This window comes from Elaeis guineensis, chromosome 5 (genome assembly GCF_000442705.2).
Source record: "Elaeis guineensis isolate ETL-2024a chromosome 5, EG11, whole genome shotgun sequence".
In the NCBI taxonomy this organism is placed as follows: domain Eukaryota; kingdom Viridiplantae; phylum Streptophyta; class Magnoliopsida; order Arecales; family Arecaceae; genus Elaeis; species Elaeis guineensis.
This window is the reverse complement of record NC_025997.2, coordinates 43,949,142-43,973,787: the sequence shown is the minus strand read 5'-3', so window position 1 is coordinate 43,973,787 and position 24,646 is coordinate 43,949,142. Positions and strand designations below refer to the sequence as shown.

The 24,646-nt window shown below is 42.3% G+C and overlaps 1 protein-coding gene across 8 annotated transcripts in view; it reads right to left on the bottom strand.

The window, feature by feature from the left end:
* LOC105033375 (CSC1-like protein At3g54510) overlaps positions 1-24,043 on the bottom strand; it is a 161,963-nt gene extending 137,920 nt beyond the window's left edge. For 5 of the 8 annotated variants that reach the window (XR_012141515.1, XR_012141516.1, XM_010908142.4 and 2 more), the window contains exons 1-3: positions 23,749-24,043; positions 19,023-19,169; positions 18,442-18,505 (exon numbers count right to left, since the gene is read on the bottom strand). Coding sequence is in view for 6 of the 8 variants with exons in the window: in XM_010908142.4 (XP_010906444.1) it covers positions 18,442-18,505; positions 19,023-19,169; positions 23,749-24,032 (495 nt within the window). In the remaining 2 variants the exon portion in view is untranslated. The remainder of the gene's footprint in view (positions 1-18,441; positions 18,506-19,022; positions 19,170-23,748) is intronic. The other 3 variants (XM_073257926.1, XM_073257927.1, XM_073257923.1) reach the window with 3 other exon arrangements.
* Between the last annotated feature and the right edge of the window lie 603 nt (positions 24,044-24,646).

Below are 24,646 nucleotides of genomic sequence, written 5' to 3'. Positions count from 1 at the left end.
TGAATAAAACTCCCACTAAGGAAAAAGATGCGAAAATCCCATGATTTTTGAATTATTTTTATTTCTCTGTTTACATTTTAAATTTTTAATTATTTTTATTTCCTTGTTTCCTCCTCCATATTTTGGAATTCCTAAAAGGATGTAGGGAAGCTGGCAACAAGAGCAACTACATGAAAAAAAAGAAAGGAGGCATTCACGGCCAGGGCAGATGCAAACGTGATTACCCAATCCAAAAGCTGGAGAGTTGATGGTGACCACACTACACAATGATGATCAATGTATGGGGATCCCAAGGTGGTGGGTCATCCACTGTGACAAGGGGTTTCTTTAAGGGGAACCTCAAGCGGAGCACCAAGATCACTCTTCTCCAAAAGATCAGTCAGAGTGCCTCGTTGAGCGCTGATAGTCTACAGATGGCCGAAAAAAAAGAAAAAAGAAGAAAAAAAAAGAAAAAAAAGGGAAAGAGAAGAAAAGAAGACCAAAGAAAGGCCTAACCGAACTAGCCCTCCATTTCTCCCACGTGCCGCCCGATCGAAGCTCCCACACCCCCGTTTCGACCGTAGCAATCCTGGCCGAATCAAGCCTCATAAGCTCCAGCTGAGTGTGAGATCCCTGCTGCTGTTCCCGATCCTAAGCGAAAACTAGAGGACCTGGAGCAGGGCCTCAAGGGCAATAAGGCCCTAGAGAAGAAGCTGGAGCTCTCCAAGCAACAAAGCCCCCTCACGCTCATCCTCCCCAATGCAAAAGCCTCCCATGCATCCGACTTCGATCAACGTGGAAGTGACCCACGAACGTCACCGCTCCCCCGGTCCCTGTGTCCAGCTCCGGACGACACTAAAGCTACAGAGATCTAAATGCTAGCCACTGTTGTAGGAGCCGCCAGCGACGATCCCGAACACTCCGTGTGCATCGCCCTCCTTCGACGTCGAACTTCGTTAGATACATGATAGTCCCGAAGCTCTCCCGCATGCACAACCTCCACCGTTGCTGACCTCGCCCAGGTTCAGGGTCTCCAAAGCAACAACGGCCTCCAACAGCCCCAAAATCACCCACAAGAACCTCCGAGGCCACCGCACCCGCCATGTTCACCGATGCTGCCAATGTCGCCCAGATTCGACGTGGAGGGGAGGAGCAAGCTGATGGAGTTGCTGCTTAGAGGTGATGACCTGCTCATTATCATCCCTGTGATCGGAAGAATAATGGTCGATGGCGACCTCTTCCACCCGTCGTTCTACAATGCCACCTTCGACTTCGTTTTTGTTAGCCAGAGCCTTGACCGATCGAGGCGGCCGACGCATCTAGCCTTGGAAGTTGTTCGGGCGCTGAAGCCCAATGGTTTTCTGGCCGTCCTTACCACCTCTGTCAGCATCAAAAGAGGTCCCCGACGGTCCCAATCTTGCCAGGATCTGGGGTTCCAAGAAATGGGGGGCGTCACCTGCCTTGACGTGGACAGACCTAAGGCTGAAAGTTGCCTCAGGCTCCAGTGTGGGGAGGTTCGAGGCCACCCTCTGGGCACTTTCCTTTCCGGAACGGAGGATGCGATCATGAAAAATCTCTTCGTTCCCGCCGATCCATACCAAATTAATCACATGAAAATATACAACTCTTCAAAGTAAAAGGTGGAACTTCTTAAGGAGAAGCTGGATTTGATGATGCATTCAAACTACAAGAAAGAACTGATCTAAAGTCTGCACTGAAGACGTACTTCCCTGATGGGATCGACATATATTTTGACAACGTGAGTGCGAAGATGCAGGAAGCTACGATGGCCAACATAAATGCCTTCAGCTTGAGCTTTGTACTAGAGGGGAGAGGAGCTTCAGCAAGTATGAGATCGGAGAAAAAGACGTCCACGGTCCAAAAGTTGGCCAAATGAACTTAGCATGTGGCCATATTAATGCAGTAACAGAGGAAGTCTCCAGAGAAGTCAAATCGATCAGAGGCTCAGCCACAGCTCGGAGATCTTGATTCCCACCAGCAGTATGGAGTTTGAACCAGTGGGAAAAGCCAAAAGGAGACCAACCCCATTGAAGTTGTCACCACTAAAGCTGGGGGACATCGACGGGGAAGAGCAGGAAGCTCGGAGGAACCACACTACCACAATCATGGAACTCCGAAAATCTACGAGTGTACCATCAATAACTGAATTTCGATAATAATTTCTCATTCATAAATGTTGTTTGGTGCATGTGTTGCCACAAGAAAAGCCTAAAACCAAGGTGTCAACCTTGAAGGCCTTCGGTTCTTAAACAGGAGGTTAACCTGATTCTTAAACGAGGGTGAAGGCTCCTGTTCTTAAACACAGGTGTCAACTTTGAAGGCCTCCGATTCTTAAACAGGAGGTTAACCTCATTCTTAAACGAGGGTAAAGGCCCCTGTTCTTAACACGGATGTCAACCTTAAAGGCCTTTGGTTCTTAAACAAGAGGTTAACCTCGTTCTTAGATGAGGGTGAAGGCCCCGATTCTTAAACAGGGTGTCAGCACCGAGCTTAACCTTGTCCCAAGACAAACATTAAGGAGCCGAGTAGAACTCATGGGCTCTCAAGCAAAAACTCACGATGAAAGGCTCTTAAGCTTTCATCCACTATTTTTCCTCTTCCTTCTTGCAGGACCATAAGACACCAAAATAAAGACTGAAGCTGAAGTTAAAATATAGGCCAAGCTGAAGCCAGAATCAGGGCCTATCCACAGCATAGAACCAAATCCATCTGAAGCTAGATCCACGCTGATTCGAAGTCCCAAACTGAGGTCCCTGGACACTTAAGCTGGAATAAAATCGTAATGAAGAACAACGAAGTTAAAAGGCTCGCCGATCCAAAACCAACTGCATCCGGATCCAAGGCTCAGAGGCATGTAGACTCGGAGTTGGAAGCATGAACAAGACCCAGCCTACGCAAACGACGAGAGGGAGCCAGACAAGGCCCAAGGGTTCTAGGCAAAACTCATGGTAAAAAACTTCCATACTTCCATTCAACCCCCTTTTTGTAGGGCAGTAGCGCCCTAGACGCCTAAACCAAGACAGAGCCGAGGCTAAAGTTAGAGGCCGAACCTCCATAAATCCACCGCTTAAAATCTCTACGACTAGACAGCAGGGGCTAACCAAAGGGACCCCCGAAGGCCAAGTTCACTCCTCAGTGAACCAACGCCCTAAAGACCTTAGTCGTATAAGAAATGAAGATCTCGACGACTAAGCAGCAGAGGCTAACCAAAGGGACCCCCGAAGGCCGAGTTCACTTTTCAGTGAACCAATGCCCTAAAGACCTTAGTCGTCTGAGAATTGAAGAACTCGTCAGATTAGGAAGTGGGGGCTAACCTATATGGACCCCCGAAGACCAAGTTCGTTCTTCAGCGAACCAACGCCCTTGAAGACCCTAACTGGTCGAGAAGCGAGGACAACCAATATGGACCCCCAAAGTCTAGACTGAGAATCGATGACTATGACTGGGGACAACCTACCAAGACCCACAATCCATCAACTCTAGTCAACAAAGAAATAGTGACTCTGGAAAATAAGCACCGCAATGTGCGGCCATCATCTGCTGATTCTCTCCTAAAATCCCAATTGAAGGTCCTTCTGAAGTTGCCCAATTATAATGGCCGAAGTATATCCTGCTCCTACAGCAGCTTCATTCGACACCATCATACACTTCAGTTCTATCATTTTGTCTTCGACATCGCTCGATCCTTGCTATGTAAAGCCTTTGCTACGACCATTCTATAATTATCGTCTCCGTCCGGCATTATCATTCCACTCCGTCCACCGGGCGCTGGATTTTTATCGAGATCGCTTCAATTTCGTGCTGCATCTTTCAAGGCTTTTCAACGAAGGCCTCATGGAGGACTAACGATACAATCAATTAACTCAATCTCACCGAACTAGCTGGGAATAATGCCTGAAGCAAACCAACTTGAAGGCGAAAAGGCAAAAGATCGAGCTTGTTCCTTCTAACGCTCGAGCCTTCGTATCGATAGAAAAACAAAACAGGCAGAACTACGTGATTAAAGCACCACTGGTCAAAGATCAAGACTTGCGGGCAGGGGCTAATACAAAAAGGGGCTTTCCAGTCACCGACCCCAGCAATGAACGAGGGATGCAATGACTTAAGCTTCTCCTCACAGAAAAGTGACCGATGCTCGATCCAACTAAGGGAAATTTCTACCGATCCTCACATGTGCCAATCTCAAATCGACACAAAGGGCCGATTTCATGTGTATACATAAACAAGAGAACACACGATGGTAAAGCTAAAACTCGCCCTTTTAATGATAATGAATGTCTTTACAAAGACAACGCATCGAGTGCTATGCAGAGAAAATTATCAGACAAAAAACAAATAGTAAAGGACCAGACCGACTTCACACTCCATCCAAAGAAGCCCCTTGCCAAGGACTAAAACTTTGACACATCATCACCCTCTTCACGCGGACACCATAACTCCCAAAGCGCCAGTGGCAATGGCGGGTTTGGTCCGAAGCCCCACATGTTGCGGTTGGCCGATTGTCGGGCTAAGGTTCGCAGGCCCCTTCTCTACCCCAATCCCGATGTCTGGAGCGAAGATCCTGGAAGGAACCGCGGTCCTGAACCCCGAGTGGAGTGGTTCATTATTTCGCAGACAAGATCCCCCCACACGCCCTCACTGAATGATGCCTATTGCCCATCGTCTCCACCACGAGAGGAATGCAAGGGGCAGGCCGACCATCCGAGGGACAGGCGAGGAGAAAAAGGCCCTCTCACGTCCAGTGATTGTTTGCGACTGCTGGCAACCGCTGCCAATGGCCGCCATGAGCCCGTTCCCCCATGGTGATGACCATGGCCCTCGCTGCCAGTAGCCATGCGGCTCCATGGCCATCCTTCTTGGAAGCACAAACTCCATGGAGCCCTCACCAGAGGATGTGGCAGAGGCCACGCTCCCTTCTTGAATGATGGCCGAGAGAACCTTCAAGGCAGCAGATCCTTGCCGCCGCAAAGCAAGAGGGCTATTTCCAATACCTTCCACACCAACTCAAAGCCAACGAGAAAGACTCCACCCTCGCGAGCGACCTCCGTTGGCTCTGATTGAAGACGTAGGCTCTGTCACCACCAGTGTGAGGGTCCCCTCGCTCCATCCTGGTGAACAAAAGATAAGCCATTACTCTAGAGTGCTGTAAAGAAAGTTCCCCCATTAATAGAGGAGCGTCTGGAACTGCCCTCATAGGGTTGCAATGCATGTCAACCAAAGACTCGATACAAGCACCACCCTCACTGGTGCATAATTAATGCGGGTGCAGAAGCGTAGGTTTGCCCCGACAATTAGCTTTTTTGAGGCACTACGTATTTAATGAGGGCACAAAAGCATTGTACTCCAAAAATCGCATATGCGCCTCACGGCTGAATCGGTTCTCGCATCCCTGATTAATACACATGGGACCATCCTCTGGCCGCCGTTAAAGTCACCCACGACAATGCTGAGACCGGCGGAAAGCGAACTCCGTTTCAAGCAAGAAACAAGCTTCTGTAGGTGAATCCCTCAAACTCTGGGCCAACCAGTGCGGGAGCATCTAAATCAACCGACAGCCCGACCCCAAACTGCATCGAAGCCTACCAAACGGGCCCCACCTCCAACAAGGCCTGGCCTTGCCATGTCTTCGGATAGCCTGCAGAACTCCCTTCGCTCGATCCAATTGCGACTCGAACTCGGGAGTGGGGGGCTAGTGTTAGGAGATAATCTGGCACTGGCCGAAGATGTGGGACCCATCGAAAGACACCACACCTAGCCAACTTCCCTGGGCTCGTATACCTCAGTCATTTGATTTTGGCTTCCAAACATCATTCTTAATCTCAACCGTCTGGCTTCGATTGGTTACCTTGGCTGCCAGAGCTAGGGAGGTATCTTTGCAAACACTCCGAGCCGTCGTTTATTGGGAGGCCTCTTCATCACCTCAACAGGTCATCTAGCGAGCGTCACCTTGCGACAAAGGAGGATGTTGGCAATGAGAAGAGGGTGGCGAGGACAAGGAGAGGGTAAGATGTACCCGCACGCCCGACCTTCGGCCTTTAAAAATTATGGTGGCCTTGACCCCCCGACATCAGGAGCCACCCAACCTTCGGCCACGCTCTAACATTGGCCTCCCTCAGATCCTGCTCGTCAATGCATATCCTCAATAAACGAGTTTTCCATGCTTCTGGAGATGGCCCCGCCTGACATGATTCTAAGGAATCTCTAGAAGAAGGCAAGCATCTCTGACAATAGTCTGGCGTCCCCCCACGACTAACAACCAGCTGGCAGGCGGACGGCCTATCCGGTCAGCTAACCAATTTAGGCCTAACAATCTCCAATTTTTGTCGATAACAAGGGCCAAAAGGGATCCTCCAGGAATGAGACTTTGTCCTCCCAATACGCTCACTCCTTCCCCCTATTATCGGAAATTTGACTTGAGTGTCGAAGGGTCCCTGCCGGAGCCATCTTCGATGGGGACTTCCCTTGCAAGTACCGTCGCCATCGCCATCGTGCCATCACCAACCAGCCATTGTCATTGAGCTCCAGCTATCCCAGCCTCGAGATGGATTTTCGCATCAACAGATAAAGTCCGATCCATGATGAGCTTCACTGACTTATCTTTATATCTTTGGAGTCATGTCCTACTAATTGCAGTTTATATACTAAATAGGATTCTCTCTAAATCCGTTCCTACCATACCATAGAAGATATGGCATAATAAGAAACCGAGTCTTGATCATCTCAAAATTTGAGGATATCCAGCCTATGTCAAAAGATAAATGACTGACAAGTTAGAAGCGAGATCTTTAAAAGCTTGCTTTATAGGAGATCCTAAAGAGTCATTAGGATACCACTTCTATGTTCCTGAAGATCACCATGTGATTATGAGTTGACATGCCACGTTCTTAGAAAAATAGTTTATCCAAAATTGTAGCAAGGAAGGTTGATAGAGCTCGAAGAGAAGATCTCTGAAGAGCAACGAGCTGTTGAACCTGATGAACCCACTAACACTGAGCCAGTAGTAGTTGCTCCTCTTCCACCTCGTAGATCTAGTAGGATCTCCCGACCTCCTGAAAGGTACTTGAGTATGCTTTCAGAGAAAGTAGAAGAAATATTCCTTATAGGAGATAAAGGTCATGGAGATGATCCTAAAACCTATGACAAGACGATGTCAAACATCAACTCCGAAAAATAGTGGAATGTTATGAAGTCAAAAATCGACTCAATGCGTTCTAACTAAGTATGGATCTTAGAGGATCCACCAGAGGGTATAGTACCCATTGGATGTAAATGGATTTACAAAAAAAAAAAATACAGATGGTAAGGTAGAGACCTATAAAGCTAAGCTAGTGGCAAAAGGTTATAGTCAACGTGAAGGTGTTGAATATCATGATACTTTTTCACCTGTGACCATGCTTAAATCCATCCGTACACTGCTTGCTATTGCAGCTTACTATGATTATGAGATATGACAGATGGACATAAAAGCAGCATTCCTAAATGAATATTTTGAGGAAGATATCTATATAGAACAGTCTAAAGATTTCACATCCAATGATGGAGATCACAAAATCTGCAAGCTGTAAAGATCCATATATAAATTAAAGCAAACTTCTCAGAGTTGTAATACTCGTTTCAATGATGCAATCAAATCATTTGATTTCATAAAAAATGAGAAACCTTGTATATACAAGAAGATCAGTGGGAGCACTGTCACATTCCTCGTATTGTACATAAATGACATCTTCCTTATTGAAAATAATATTTCAATGCTGACCTCAATCAAAAGATGGTTGTCCAAAGAATTCTCTATGAAAGACCTAGGCGAGACATCTTATATTCTAGAAATTAAGGTCTACAGAGATAGATCTAAAAAGATGCTTGGTCTGTCACAGAATATGTACATAGAGAAAATGTTGAAGAGGTTCAGCATGAAGAACTAAAAAAGGAGATTACTACCCCTTAGGCATGGCATCACTCTCTCCAAGAAGATGTGTCTAACCACATCCGAGGAGATTGAGTGCATGAGCAGGATTCCCTATGCTTCGGCTATAGAGAGCCTCATGTATATCATGTTATGTACTCGACCTGATATTATTCTTGTTGTGTATTACAAACAGGTATCAGTTGAATCTAAGTAAAGAGCACTAGATAGCTGTGAAGAACATCCTTAAGTATTTAAGAACTAAGAATCTATTCTTGATCTTTGGCAGAGGATCAGAGTTACGAGTTGAAGGATACACTGATTCAAACTTTATGTCTGATCTTAATGATAGAAAATCTACATCATGATGTATATTCATATGCAATAATGATGCTACCAGCTGGAAGAGTTTCAAGCAATCCATCATTGTGGATTCGATAATGGAAGCTGAGTATGTCGCTACCTCGGATGCTACAAAGGAAGCCTTCTGGTATAAGAAATTAATCGCGAAACTTGGCGTAATGACATCAGATGCTATCGCTCTGTAATGCAACAATAACGATACCATAGCACTCATTAAGGAGCTCAGGTCTCATCAGAAGTCCAAATACATGGAGCGGCGATATCATATCATACGTGACTATCTCGAGAAGAAGTACGTCGAAGCATGAAGAGTAGATTCCACGGACAACATGACAGACCCACTAACAAAGCAATGAGCTAGCAGAATACTGAAATCCACCTTGAGAAGATGAGACTTAGGTTAGTGCCAATTAACTTTAGAACAAGTGGAAGATTGTTAGATGTATGTCTTAAAAAGCCAATATGACTTACACATTGTAATAATTTTAGGACATTTTTATACTTAAATATTTTTGATAATCAATAAAGGATATTTTTCTTGCCATTCTTGTCTAATATGTCCTAGAATCATCCTAGGAATTAATAACTTAAAGATACATATTCTCAAATATTGAAAATTAAAAATATGTATAATTAATTCTTAAATTACTCCCGATCGATCGATCATCATACGGATGGTGAACAATTCAGTTAGATCATCGCTTCCTTCGGGGTAGACAAATTTTTAATCTATAATGTGGGGACACTGAGTGTTGTACAAGATCCGGTACCATACGGTGTAGTAGGAAGAAAGAAGAAACAAAACAAGAAACACTATTCAAATACATAGATCGACCTCAAACCTACCTCCACAGAGCGTGCAAGCTTCACTATGAGAGAATAAAACACAACCAATACAAGAACTCACCACTCAACTCTTATACAAGAGTCTCTCAACAAGAAGCCCAAAATCCTTACAAAAGCTCTCTAAAACCTCTCTTGAAGTCTTTCTGCACCTCTAAAACATCACCAGCTATCCAACGCAACAAATGGCTCGTCAATCGAAGCTATATAGACTCCAGAATCTCAAAAATACTGTTACACTAGGAATACTGAGTCTCAATCAATCCTAGAACAATCTATGGCCGTCCGATCGTGACCAACTCACACCAGAGCCATCCGATCGTGCACTATAGCCTCAAATCAAGCCTGATCACATCCAGAGTCATCCTCAGCCATCCGATCGTGAATGGCTCGCTCCAGAGCTGTTGGATTGCACAAAAATGCTCGTGGACTGTGGATCGCATGATCGATCCACGCGGCCTCCATGGATCACCCAGCACCCTACAATCCCAGATCGACCGCGCAGGGCGTTGGGCCTGGGTGCCCGCATGCGCTGGGCCGGCCCACATTCGCCCATGCTGGGCTCGCCTGTGCATTGGGCTGCGCGCACCTACGTGCGTGCGGGTCCACCGGGCCCGACTGCACCATCGCCGGCCTCTGCCGCCTTGTGCGCCGTGCCACCTTCTCCGAGCTTTTCACACGTATCTTCAGCGCACAGGCGCACGCGTCTGTCGAGCCCAACTGCACTGCCACCGGCCTCCATCGGCCCGCCACCGACCTCCACCACCTCGTACGCCATGCCACCTGCTTCGAGCTTTTTTTGCACGTATCTTCACTGTTTGGACTCTGTTTGGGCTATTATTGGGCTCGTTGGACTTCGTTCATCGTCTTAAACCTCACTGTGAGCTCAATATGGACCGAATCTCGAGATATCAAATCTCAACAATCTCTATCTCAATCCGATATTCGATCTTCACTTTTTTGAGAGCCTGTGATCCATCTCACCCCTATGCCCTCGGGCATGCCTGCTATCTCATGGATGGGCAAATGTGGGAGTCAAGCCAGACCGCTCAATCCCACCTCTATCATGGACTGTCTACTTTGACCAAAGAGCTGCTCGGAGAAGTCTCCTGCGGCAATAAGATCTTCATTCTGCAACGTCGCCTCTCATCCTCTCGAGTCTCCTATCTAGTATCCGATCCACCACCTAGAGCTCCACCTCACTCTGGACTCCTCTTGGTTCCTGAAGCTCCACCTCGTACTGAACTTTCCATCAGATAGCAATGTTCTCTCATCCATTTTTTTCCTCCAGAATAATCTTATCGCCGTGCAACACCTTCAGAATTCCTCTACCAGCTACCGTCCTGTAGCCTCTCGAATCCAATCTGCTCAGTGAGAAGATTCCATCTGAAATTGGATATGTATCGGACCTCCTTCAATCTCCTTACTACACCATTATGTGTCCTCCAGCTGACTATCCCGATGCCTCTGATCGCACAGCTCGATCCATCTGATAGATAAACAATACTCTCACTGCTCTCTAGAGAGTCAAACTACTTCTCTGCAACATACATGATAGGTACATGTAGAATCTAAAATCTACTACTGAAAAGTAGATACCTCATCAGATATCTCCAGGACATCATCCTCTGACACGCTACTGACCGTCGCTGCAGTAGCCCTCGTTCGATTCCTGAGTTGAGGATAATCTCTGGTTAGATGCCCTAACTCGTCACATTGATAATATCTGATCTTGCTCAAGTCTCTCATCTTGAGCTTGGATCGCCCTCGTCACGATCTCCTGTCGCTCTGTCTGCCGCCTCCTGCTCTTCCAGAAACCACCAAAGCTAAGCTACCACCTAAGCTCGAAGCTAGATTCTCCCTCCTGAGAATCTCGTTTTAGAGAATCATCGTGGTGACCTCGTCCATCTTGATGGTGCTCTTCCCCACTAGAAGAGCAGTCATCAAGGACTCATATGAAAGGAGAAGCAATGCTAGCAAGACCTGATCTTCTCCTCAACTTTCTTGCCAATGCTGAGAAGATCGGTGAGAATCTTCTGGAAGTGGCTGAGATGCTCTTACACGCTGTCCCTCAGTCATCCGCAGCTAGTAGAACTGCCTCCAGAGGAAGAGGATATTGGTGAGAGACCTCGCCATGTACAACTCCTCGAGCTTCGACCACAGCATCGTCAGAAAAGTCTCGTCAAGCACAGATCACCACCTCATCCATTAGGTATAAACGGATTATACTCACCGCCTGCATCTGGAGCTGCCCAATCCTACACCTTCATGATAGTCGGCTTCTCACACAAGAGAGCATCGATCAATCCTTTCTGGATGAGCACGTCCTTCACTCTCGCCTACCACAAGAAAAAATTACTTTTTCCATCAAACCTATTGATCTCCATTTTGATTGTGCTTGTCTTCTCCATCTTCTATCTCGATCACCACCGCCACAACCTATGGTCTGATACCACCTTGCTCTGATACCAATTGTTGTGCAGGATCAGATACCACACGGTGCAGCAGGAAATAAAATAAAATAAAAAATATAATACAAATACGTGAATCGGCCTCAAGCCTACCTCTACGGGACGTGCAAGCTTCACTATGAGAGAATAAAATATAACCAATATAAGAAGAACTTATCACTCAACTCTTGTACAAAAGTCTCTCAACAAGAAGTCATAAAACTCTCACAAAATCTCTCTGAAACCTCTCTTGAAGCTTTCTGCACCTCCAAGACGTCACTAGCTATCCAACGCAATAAATGGCTCGTCAATCAGAGCATATAGGCTTCAGAATCTCAAAAATACTGTAACATTAGGAGTACTGAGTCTCAATCAACCCTAGAACAATCCGTGGCCATCCGATCGTGATCGGCTCGCACCAGAGTCGTCCGATCGTGCACTATAGCCTCAGATCAAGCCTGATCACATTCGGAGTCATCCTCAGCCGTCCAATCATGAACAGCTCGCTCCAGAGCCGTCGGATCGCGCAAAAATGCCCATGGACCGTGTGGATCGTGTGATCGGTCCATGCGGCCTCCATGGATCGCCCAACACCCTACGGTCCACGATGGACCGCACAGGGTGCTAGGCTTGGGCTCCCGCGCACGTGCTGGGCCGGCCCGTATGCTGGGCTACACGCACCTGCGCGTGTGCGTCCACCGGGCCTGATTGCACCTCCACCAGCCTCCACTGCCTCGTGCGCTATGCCACCTGCTCCGAGCTTTTTTGCGTATATTTTCACCGTCTGGACTCTATTTGGACTGTTCTTGGGCTCGTTGGACTTCGTTCGTCGTCCTGAACCTCGCTGTGAGCTCAATATGAATCGAATCTTGAGGCATCAAATCTCAATACTAAGCAACAGTACGGATAGTTGTTAGAGAACATCGGTACTGAGGGTGACTAAATGAGAGATCACATGGATGTCTACTCACTCTTTAGTGATCTTCTTGATGCTGTAGTGTTGTGAGTGGTTTCTTAATCTGCGATGCCTCGGTTGCTTATAATAGGATTGTAGTTTGACTACCAAATATGATCCCTTGCCATATGGATCCTTGTAGTGGACATTAGCTACAGTAGGTTCACTATAGGAGTAGGGTGCGTACTTAAATAGGATCTATTGACCTTAGTAGATAAATAGTCTTATGGGGTTTGAGAAGCTGAGTTTTTAAATCTGTGGCCATAGCGAGGTGATAAATAGAAGAGTTTCTATAAGTATCATGATTCAACTTGAGCTAATCGAATCTTTTATACGATGGATGATGGAGTTTGACGAGGTTCCATAATCTCCATCCTGTCGGAACTCACGGTAGAAGAATTGAATCAAATGATAAATACACATAAAAGTTTTATTTATTCTATTCTACTGGATTGCCACCACATACTGTTAGGCATCACTAGTGGATAGTGAGAGCTTACTAAAATCATTCTGGATCGACGATCCTTGATGGGTTAGAGTTGGAAGTGTTCAGATCCATTGAAAGAAGTTTCGATGATACTATGATGGAGATGATGATATGTCTCACTACCAGACAGAATAGAACTTATAAGGTCACACACAAAAGGGATTTGATCGGATCAAACGGTTGGATCATGATTAAATTATCAATGAGATTGATGATTTCGATCAACTTGTAAAAGTTAACAAGTATTGGATCACCTAATTGTTAGATAGGAGGACCTATTTGCAAATGTTGCAAGCCAATTTGATGAGATCAAGTTCGGAATCAAGTTCTAATTAATTAAATCTAATTTAATTAGTTTGGGCCAAGGTTCGCTACACCGGGATCAGAAGGCGTGCCGGTGCCGGACCGGTATGGTACGGTACCGGTACCGTACTGACACACGGTACGTCTAAGCATACCGGTCCGGTACCGGTACATAATATTTTTTCGATTTTCAATTTTTTTTTTTGAATTTTTGAAGTTAATAATTGATAAATACAACCTCAATATGGCATTATATTGCATATTATTGACATATTTGGGTTCAATTTGGAGTTAGGTTGCGGTACAGAGACTCTTGATCCAAAATTTCAAACATATATTTATTTACATTATATTTCAACTATGTCATCTTAAAACTAAAGAAAAAATATATAAAATATGCATTAAAATATATCTAAATATTTAAGTACAAAACGCACTAACTGATATACGAACCTTAAGATGCACTCTGCATTTAATTTATTGTCGAGTGTCTGTGACGCTCGTAGATGTCTGGATCATCAATATAGTCTGAAGGGATATCAGTCCAACCCTCTAGCCAAGCTGCACCGTACTCTCGAATATTCATCATCCCATAAGGCATCCTCTCTGGATTGTAAGACATCTTAGATCTCTCGCTAAAATTCTGACTCTGAGAAGTATCCTCGAGATGATGGTACGGTTGTGGAGGAGCCCATCCAAATATGCCAGTAACAAAATCTGATCCATAAGATGCTCCAGGCTGCATAGGGTAGTAACCACTAGAAGATGATGCCTCGGATGCACCATATGCATATGGATCATAAGGTGGCTGTGGACAATAGGATCCATAATGCAAGAATGATCCAAATATATCCATGGACCCTACTCCACGTGCAAGATCGTCCGCAGCTGCATCATGTGCTAAACGACCTCTAGGAGCCCGTCGTCTATATGAAATCGGCTCCCCACGATCTCTACCGACTCGTCCACCATGATCCCTATCCTGTGTGACATGAGTAAACTGAGACTCACCGATGAATCGAATATCACCCTGTGACTGTGTCTCATAAATGGTGGTCTCCTGTCCTCCAGTTTCTCTCTGATCATCAGATCCATGGCTACTACTACCAGTATCATCATCACTCTCCCTGGTAACCGTATCTGAACCAGATAACTCCTGTACTCTCATAAATAGCAACTCCCCGGCAGCCTTATATTGTGGTCCGTTATCTGTGATGACCTGCACGACATGCTGCTCACTCACTGAATCAATCACCTCCTCCATCAGACCAAAGATATATGTGACATCGTGCATCTTATCTGAAGCATCAATTGATTTGTGAAAAAATATTTTTCCATCACAGTATGTCAAAAAATTAATGATGCTCCGCCTAGTAGGACCTGTCCAACCATCACACATCACTGTCAGACCGTATGTAGGCCATTTATTTTTGTAAGAAGCAATCAATCTCTGTAAATCCTCCTTGTTGCTGTCAAGAAGCTGACCATAGATGTCCTTAGGTCCTGGAGGATCTACACCCTGGCCGGCAGCCTCTATGGCTGAAATAGCAGATCGGTAGTAAGGATTGGCTGCTGCATTTGCTGGAATATGGCTGAAATGAAACCATGATCCAATAGCTCGCCATATATCCTTCTTATCTTTTTCAGCACACTGTCAATTTTCTGCTGCCTTGAATCCTTACTGGGCAAAACATGTGGATCCAAATCCTGAACGCTGGCTCCTGCTGGAATATCTCTGGAGGACCTTTTCCTATTGCCAAAAGCTCCCAACAAAGAAGACATACTGCGTCTGCTCCCTCTACCACCAGGCTCTCTGACTGAGGTAGTCCTCCTTAACTCGAATTCTCCCCTACCAGTCGCTGATCCAGATCCTGATTCGTAGCATGATGGTCCGAATCGCTCTCTGTACCGGGCTATCTCCTCCTGCTGGCACTGATCCGTCAAGCTCGCCTGAATGGCATCCTCAATTTGTGCCTCCTCATCATCTGGAGCAGAAGCCTCCTCTGACTCTCTAGAGTGATAAGAAGGTGGCTCTGCAGCTCGACGGTCTACTTCGATCTTTTTCTGCTTTGTCCTTTTTTTCGCTGCTTTCGAATCAGCAAAGTGCTTTTTCATCAATTGTCGGACCTCTTGCGGATATTTCCAACACATGGACACATCAGGATAACCACCAGCCAGATACTGCTTCAACCTAGTCACCTTTCCTCTCTTGAACTCTGTGTTGCACCATTTGCATCTCCAATGATACGAGTCGAAAGTATCTCGCCATGATCCCAACCGATGTCGCGCTCTGGATCTTTCTTCTTACTCATTTTTGCAGATATAACAAAATACTAATTATTTTGAATTAACTGTAATATAATACTAATTACATATATTTTTTATTTGATAATATTTTTTACTATTTAAATATTTACAAAAAAAAATTAAAAAAATCTCAAGTTAGATTCAAATATTTCAATTGTTTTGAATCATTCTAAACATTATTCTCAATTTCAAAACTAACACTGATTTTTTATTTTTTTAATTTTTTAATAATTTTTATACAAATAAATATATACTATAAAATAGCTGATTAATTAAAGTGAACGAACGTCATGCTCTAAATTTTTTTCTTATAAATATATGCAAGTATAACAAAACACGATAGTTTAATGATAATTAAAATAATTATATATAATTTTAAAATAATTTTAATAATTATTTTAAAACTTATAAATTCAAAATAAATATGTTATATGCTTCAAATAATATTTTTAAATTAACTAAAATATAACACTATTTTTATATATTTTTTATTTTATAATTAAATTTTTTAATTTAAATAATTAAAAAAATAATTTTTTAATTTCAAATATTTGAAAAAAATTTAAAATTAGATTTAAGTAGCTTGAATCATTCTAAACATGATTCCCAAACTCTAATTTTTTTCCCTAAAATTTATTTTTTTTTAATTTTTAAATAAATAAATATTTAAAAATATTTAAAAAATATATAATTAACGAAAATTAACAATTTTGGTGTCATCGTGTAGATCTTCCAAAGATCTATCACATATAATTAAATCATACCAAAATCACAAGATTTTAACATGATTTTCTCTTATTTTCATTCTTTCTCATTCTTATCTTATTTTTAACAACAAAAATAAAAAAAAATATTTACTAAGAAAATAACATATTATCTTACATCCGACCAAAGATCAGCCTCTCCTCGAACCACTCTTACAATTTGACGGAGTTTTTTCCTTTTTTTCTAATTTTTCAGAGGTCTCAACGGTTTCGTTGAGACCTTCATATGCTTCGGGAGTTCTCTAAGACTTCTCAGAGGACTCTAATACCTCTCAATCATTTAAAAGTTCTCCGACCCCACCCCTCCCCCCTTCCCCCCTCCCCACTTTTTGCATGTGGGGATGTCGGCATGGTTCGGTTCATGCCGAACCGGTACCAAACCGATCCATACCGTCCGATTTTGGACAGTATGGGCACGAACCGGACCGAACCGAGCAGTTCGATGCAGTTCGGGGAGTTTTTCGAAAAAAAAGTCCGAACCGGACCGGTAATGTACCGGTCCGACTCGGTATGCCTCGTACCGGGCGGTTCGGCCAGGTACGGCGAACCCTGATTTGGGCTTGACCTAATTGAGTCTAATTGGGCTTTTGATTTCAAGATTGAATCCTAATTAGATTAGGATTAAGTCTGGATCAGGTTGGACTCGAATTGATTTCGAATTGAATTTGAATTGGACCGAGATTGAACCCAAACCACAAAGCCCTAATGGATCGGGACTCTCTCCCTTCCTCTACACCGTAATAGGAGCGCCAATTCAGATTGAAGTCCACCCCATGTGCGACAAGAGATGAGGAAGAGAGGGGGCGCAAATTCAAATTGGCACCCCCTTGTTGAATTTGTGCCCCCTTGTTGATGAGCTTCGTCCCTTGTTGATTAGCTCTATCTTCTCTCTAATCGGGATAGGATTAGGTTTGCTTTGAACTTAAACTCTTATCAGATAAGAGTCCAAGATCATCCAAACTCTATCCTAACCACTTGGTCGCCAACTAGAAAAGGACCTGAGTCTTGGGCATGGAGAATAACTGGAGATCACTCCTAGATCTAAGTGCTGCCGCCCCACCTCTTACTTCCACCCTAATCCACACGCCCACCTCCTCCTGGTCAGCCACCCTAGAGAGGAAAAAGAGAGATCAGCGAGAGAGAAAAAGGAAGAAAGGGAGAAAGGAGTTCTCCTGTCGTCTTCTGGATCCTCCGATTCAGTATGAAAGGTATTCACATGCTGATCTGCGAGTCTTCTTCTACGACAGTCAAAGAAGGAGATCAGATCTGAATCTGAAGGAGTGAGATCCGCAAGAGAGTTAGCACCTCGATGGTTTCGGACGTTTCGATCTACTTTAGCCTTGTGTATCTGTAGAGGTCGGACGTGTGTGCGGCTTCAACAGAACCTGTAAACATCTCCAGATCTGATCTGAAAAAGAAGTCTAGCGCTTCAGGTAGGTAATCCAATCACCGACTTATTTCAATTTTATTCTTTTGAAATCAGATGCATATTCTCATCTTGTTATTCATGATATGAACTAGATCTGTAGGTGATTAGATTAGATCTTCGCATGCTAGATTAAAAGTTGTTTTAATCTATACTTCCGTTGCCGTTTTGAAAATATTTTGAAATTTCTGCATGCACTTCACCTATCGAAACCCGACATATAGTTTGTACTACACACATTTATTAGGTTGTTCTCTTATAAATAAATACCATGCACAACTATTATTCTCCAAATGATGGGACATGGACAACTGTTATAGTTATGGTGATCATGAATAACTTCAATTCCAATAAAAAGTCATGGTGACATAGAACATTGATAGACATTCAATAATAGCCACGTGTCACAAATAAACTCACAATTCTATCAGCTTGAAATCTGCATGTTGTAAGAGATCACAAAAGCATGAAGTGATGTCTTCAATGAAAAATAAAGAATCACAATAAAAAACATAATATATCTAATTATACACAACTTGCACAACTGCAACTTAAAATTTATCATTTCAATCAAAATAACTAACAATCTTCAGAAAAGGAAAGTAACTACTACAGTTTAATTAAACTGGTTAGAGCTCACCTCATATAACAAGTAGAGCACATAAAATGATATAAAGCATAAGCATGCAAAATGCACCCAAAGCCTATAACCACAAAACAACAAAAAAATGTAAATAACTAGTTAATTATGTATTAAAGCACACTGCATATATTACTTCATAATTGACAGAATTTTACATGTAACAACAGGAAAGAGCACCCACATTAATATACTATGAAGTCACAAAAGGAACGTCAAAAACTTTTGACAATCATCTACATTCTTGCACAAAGTTCTATTTCCATCCAAGAAAAGGACCTATAAGCACCTGTTGGACTGTATATGGTAACTTAACCATAGATAATGGCGCCACATCAAGCATATATTTATTCGTTTTTTCCCAAACATTAATCACTACATGATCATAGATAGAAAAAATAACAGGAAAATGAACAGAATCCCCACCAACTAAAGAATGATTTTGTTGGGCAATAATCACATAAAGAGTCCAGAAGTGATCATTTATGAGAGAGAAATGCATTAGAACATGATGACAACTAGTGAGGTATAACATAGCTTCTAAGTAATACCATGTCATGTAAAAAAATGATAAGACTCACCTGTCAGAACCTCTTCTGACATTAGATATTGTAAAAGGAACCATGGAATGTGAAACTGTACTTTGAGATGAACCTTTTTCAGAGGTGTAGTTAACAGGTACAAGTATCAGCAATCCAGTTACAGAACAAACTGTAAAAAATTTAATTCTACATAATAAACAAATGATCACAAATCAGTACACCAAAGGATACATCACATCTATTTTGAGCAAAAAAATGCTTCTTACTAACACAGAGAATTATCAATATGCACAAAATGCAAGGAAGAGACATAATAATACAAAAATATATAGAAAGAAGAGCACATCTTTCATATAATTGTATGACTCCAATTATAATTTTATAATACAAATTTTCAAATACGACTCTTCCTTTAATTCAAAAAAAAAAAAAAATCTGCAAACCTTCAAGGCTTCAACATTATAGCTTAAACACTACTAAAGTTTATCATTATTGTCAAAAGTGGTTCAGTTTCTCATCAATAAATATAAGAAAATAACTCAGAGGCCCCATTTCCACCAGCAAAACAATCAGATTTATGGCTCCATCCTTGTTGGTTTTGCCGGGAAAATTCCTGCACTAAGAGCAACTAATTGGACCAATGAGAGAACCCCATACCTAATACATCGTACATTTAGTCATATGTTAGATAATATTTAATTATTTAAAGTTCAACCATTAAAGCATTTACTAGTACAGTAAACTTTAATATCAGATTGGAAAAATTAATATGAGGCTATGAGCAGAGTTGCATTTAATACTTCTCCAACCAATGGCATTTAGTTGGATTTGTGGGCTTTTGGGATGCTCCCAGCACATGCATGCATGGGAATGCCCTGTATAAGGGCCTTGGTCCAACCTGTCGACGCAATATAAATTAGAAAGCTCTCTCTCCCCCTGATAGCCATCTCCCATTCTCTGCGTTCTGCTCTCTACTTTTTCTGCTACTTCTGCTATTTTCCCCCTATTTTATATACTGTGGGAATATTAATTTCAGACAACTAAAGGAGTCAATCAGGTCAAGCCTTCTATGTGCTCGTTTACTCCAAAGCCAAGCTGAGCCTGGGATCAGCTGTAGCTTGGGAGCAGTAGAACCATCTACCCAGCATGAGAGGAGTAATAATGCTCTTAGAGCAAAGCATGCCTCTAATCCAGGTTCCCATATTTTCTAATTTCTTACCTATGAATGTTTCTTTCTGATTTTATTTGTGAAATAACACAAATTCTTGATTTTCCAATTTTATTAATATTTACCTCCAACAGTCTAAGAGCATTATTTAGTTTCATAACAATCTTGATATTTTAACAGTTAATTCCTATCAGTTTTCTGATTTATAAGTCTTGATGGATTTCAAAACAGTTACTGTCTTATATTGTTCCGTTTCTGATAGCCCCTATAGTTTATGCCTATAGTTTCCTAAAAGCAAAAAAACATTATATTACTGTCTTCTGATCCAGAATTTGAATATGCAGAAAACTGTCTCTGAAAAGCACATTCTGTATCTTAGTAAGTACAAATTATGATTTAGCAAACATCTACAATAGATTAGGTTTTCTATTCACTGTTCCAGATTTTCAGTGTGTCATTGTTGGTGTAATGGTAAAACTGTAAAAGACTTGGCCTGACAAGTGCAATGGTATGGGTTCAAGTCCTACGGCAGCCACTTTGTGTAACAAAAATACCAAAAGTTACATCTATCCCCAACTTGCAGGACCATTACTGGGCAATGTGGTTTTTCTCTCTAGATTTTCAGTAAAATAACCTGTTTCGAATAGGCACTTTCTAACCTGGGTAAACACTACCTGAATTCTGATAAACTGAAATTTTGTTTTTCAGTTTTATGTACACATTGATTTTGTGAATTAATTTCTGAAATCTACATTTTCAAAAGAGGATTTTAGAGTCTGTTTTATATGAGTTAATGGATAGTTAATTGTTGCAGTCATTAAGAATTTTATTATCTTTTTTTTTCTTTACTGCTATTCCATTTGAGTGATATTTGAAGCTGAAAAAACATAAAAGCTTAAGCTATTAATTTGAAGGTTTGAAATTCCACCCCTTAATTTTAAAACCTTGATGTGCACATCAATTATAAGCTATTGATTCAATGATAAAATGGAAATTTATTTGGCATTGATCATAAGCCACTAACCACAATCTTACTAAGAGAATTTAGCACAGTTCATGACATCAAACCTGAAATTCAAACTTAGACTGGGATTTGATTTTTCTGAATTATTTCATTATTCCCTTCCCTTAGACAAGACTGCTTATGATGATCAAAATTCAAACCTAAAACGATGGATTTTTCTTTAGGAGGTGCAGACAAATGAGGTTTTGGCTAAGCACATAGGTTTAGTTTCAATCATAGAGCTTCCACAAATGACCAACAACCTTCTACTTAAGCAGATTCAGATCTAAATCAACTCACAAAAGAACTGGTCACGTCAATCAACAAAAGATTTATCTAGGAGCAAAGTCCTAAAATTATTAAGCCTTTATGGGGTCATGACAATGAATACCCAACCTTTGTGACTGGTGATCCCACAAGGGAAGTTCAATATGTAGGAATGAAACTGATTAAGTGATTGGGTTAGAGCACTTATAGCAGATTTCTAAGCTGAGTAATACTCTTAATGGATCCATGGTGAGTTGTTTGCGAGGTACTAAGTCACAAGTATCATTGGAGAACTCACTTGTGTGGGAGTTGTTGTTAGGATCAAGACTCTAGGTTTGGCTACCCCATCAACCCTTAGGAAAAGCAAGATATCAGCACAAGACCATCATAGCATTGATTTGCTTAAAGATTCATTTAATTCATACTATGTGTGGTTTGTTGAAATCTGATTTTAAAGGACCTAGTTCAAGTCTAGTCCACCAAGGATTCTTCAAGTCAATACAATTAACACCAAATGAGGTTCAACTCCAAGTGAAACTTCACCTATTGCATACTATAAGTGGCTTGCAAGTGATGATATTTGTTGAATTTATAGATTTAATGCTTAATTTTTATGGAGGAATATTAGATAATATTTAACTATTTAAACATTTTTTGACTTTTGGTTGGAAACTTCAAACATGAAAGCATTTACTAGTTCAATAACTTCAATTTCCCATTGAAAAAACCAATGCAAGTAGAGTTGTATTTAGTACTTCAACAAATGGGATCTAGTTGGATATGTGAGCTTTTCAATTGTTCATCATGCATGCATACGCACACTCATCACAGCTCTACCAGCTATGTTGTGCATGTGCGTGTTAAGCCAGCTGCATGGGTGTGGAAGCAATCTTTTGTTTTTAATTGATTTGACTTTATCTGAATTATTTCAAGATCTATTCAAGCTTAATCATAAGTTTTAATGGGCTAGCGGTCAAAGGGCCCTTTATGGTCGAGGAAATTATTTGGTAGAATCATTCTACCATGTCGGATATAGGCAAAGCCCAAAAAACTCCATACACCACAGCTAGTTCCCCATTAAATGATAACAATAGTTAACCATGGTTTAGTAGGGGAAAAAGGTTACCACTAGTGGTAAGTGATGCTGCCAAGGTTGGAGCTGACACCATGGTAGTGGGGGTGACCATATGAGAGCTAAAGAGGTGGGGTCTGCGGCACGTGTGGTGGGGAGGATATGGAGGCGTGAGTGGGTAGCAGGTCCCAAAGGGTGGGCATCGCATGTGTACAAGTGGGTGTGGTTGCTTTAATAACCATTAATGGTTCCCTACTAAACCATAATTAACCATGGTTAGCATTTAATGGGGAACCAGCTGGCCTATTGAGTTTTTATTGGCTTTGCCTATATCCGACATGGTGGAATCATTCTACCTAGTAATTTCTGATCATTAAGGGGGCATTATTAGCCCATAACAGCTAATAACCTTGAGTGCTTATACGGCCTTTATAGGCTAGCAACTGGACATAGCTGTTATCTAACTGACCTCCATATAAGGGCCTTGGTCCACGATCTTGGTACAATATAGATCAAAAAACTCTCTCCCTACAATAGCCATCTCTTGCTCTCTCTCTCTCTCTCTCTCTCTCTCTTCTACTATCTTCACTCATTGACTCTTTTTATTAGTGCTATTACTATGTTTTCCATATTTATATACTTTCAAAATATTGATTTCGGGCAATTGAAGGAGTCCATCATAAGCTTCCACTTTCTTGGGATGTGCCAAGGAGAAGCCAAGCTAAGCTAGAGATCAGTTGTACCTTGGGAGCATTAGAGACATCTACCCTACACAGGAGGACAATGACATTCTTAAGACAGTGCCTACAATGCCTCCAATCATGTACGATGCCTCTAACCATGAGAAGAACAATTACACACTTAGGACAGTGCCTGGCACGCCTCTGATCCAGGTTTTATTTTCTAATTTCTTCCTAATAAATTGCTTATTTCTGATTTTATTTGTGATTGTTTGGTCACAAAAGTTCTTGATTTTATAATTTTATATACAAGCATTTTCCTTTCCATATTCAAAATGCCACTTTAACTCATTGCATCATTCTCTTCAGCTATCCTTATATTACTGATTCTTGAAGTTATTCTCATGCCAACTCCCTCAATACCCCAATCTGAACAACCCCTACCCTGTTCTCATTCTATCAAAAACAATTCCGGCCCCTTTTCGATTTTCTTCCAATTACAAATTTCTAAACTAAAACAGAAAACAAATAACCAATTTTTGTACTGGACAAGAGAGTAGTCTCTTTTGATTTACCCGAACTTGAAGAGGCGGAGGACGACGAGAGCGTCGAGGCCGTTGTGGCGGAGGACGTCGTCCTCAGAGAGACGAAAGGCGCGGGAGATCCAGGAGATGGAGGGGCGGAGGCGGCGGAGGGAGAAGCGGCGTTCTAGGGGGAGGTCGTCGCCGACGGCGATGCGACGGGGGAAGTAGACAGAGGCGTTGCAGGGCTGCTTCTTAAGCACAGAGAACAAGGACAGCACCACAAGCGCCAGCCCAATGTTTATCCCCGCCGACGCCACCAAACTCCCTGCGTTCATCTCGAGATCAAGAAATCGCAAGAGAGATAGAGGAGGGGCTTGGAGTGGTTTTTGGAGAGGGGAGGGGGAGAGGAATGGAGTTCGGTTGAAGTGACGTTCTGGTGTTCCTCCAAGGGGCTTGTTTTGTTCAGGCGATCCGTCTGATAGGGTGATAGGAACCGTTGGATGGATATTGTTGGAGAGTGGCTTTGGGTCCATGCGAAGGAGAGACTTAGACTAGATGGACGTGGAGGGGGAATTGGATGGAAGAAACGGACGATTTGGACACGTCGATGGGTCCGATACGACGTGCGCGTTGCATGCAATGGAATGAGGGAGAGATTTGGTACTGTATTGACGCGTGTTTGATTGATCACGTGCATAACTGACATCATGAGTTCCTCTCCTCTGAACAGGCAACGAGCGACGATCTTGACGACGTGTTCTGGTTTGAGGAATATCTTATTTTAATAAAGTTTGATCAATTACTAATAAAGATATGTTTTGGTTTTTCTTTTTTTTTTTTCTCTCTACAAAAGATAGTCTGCGGATTTACAGGGAAAAAAAAAGATTAATCCTGATAAATTATGAAATACAAGAAACCAGCAAAAATATATAAGATCAAAATGCTCTGA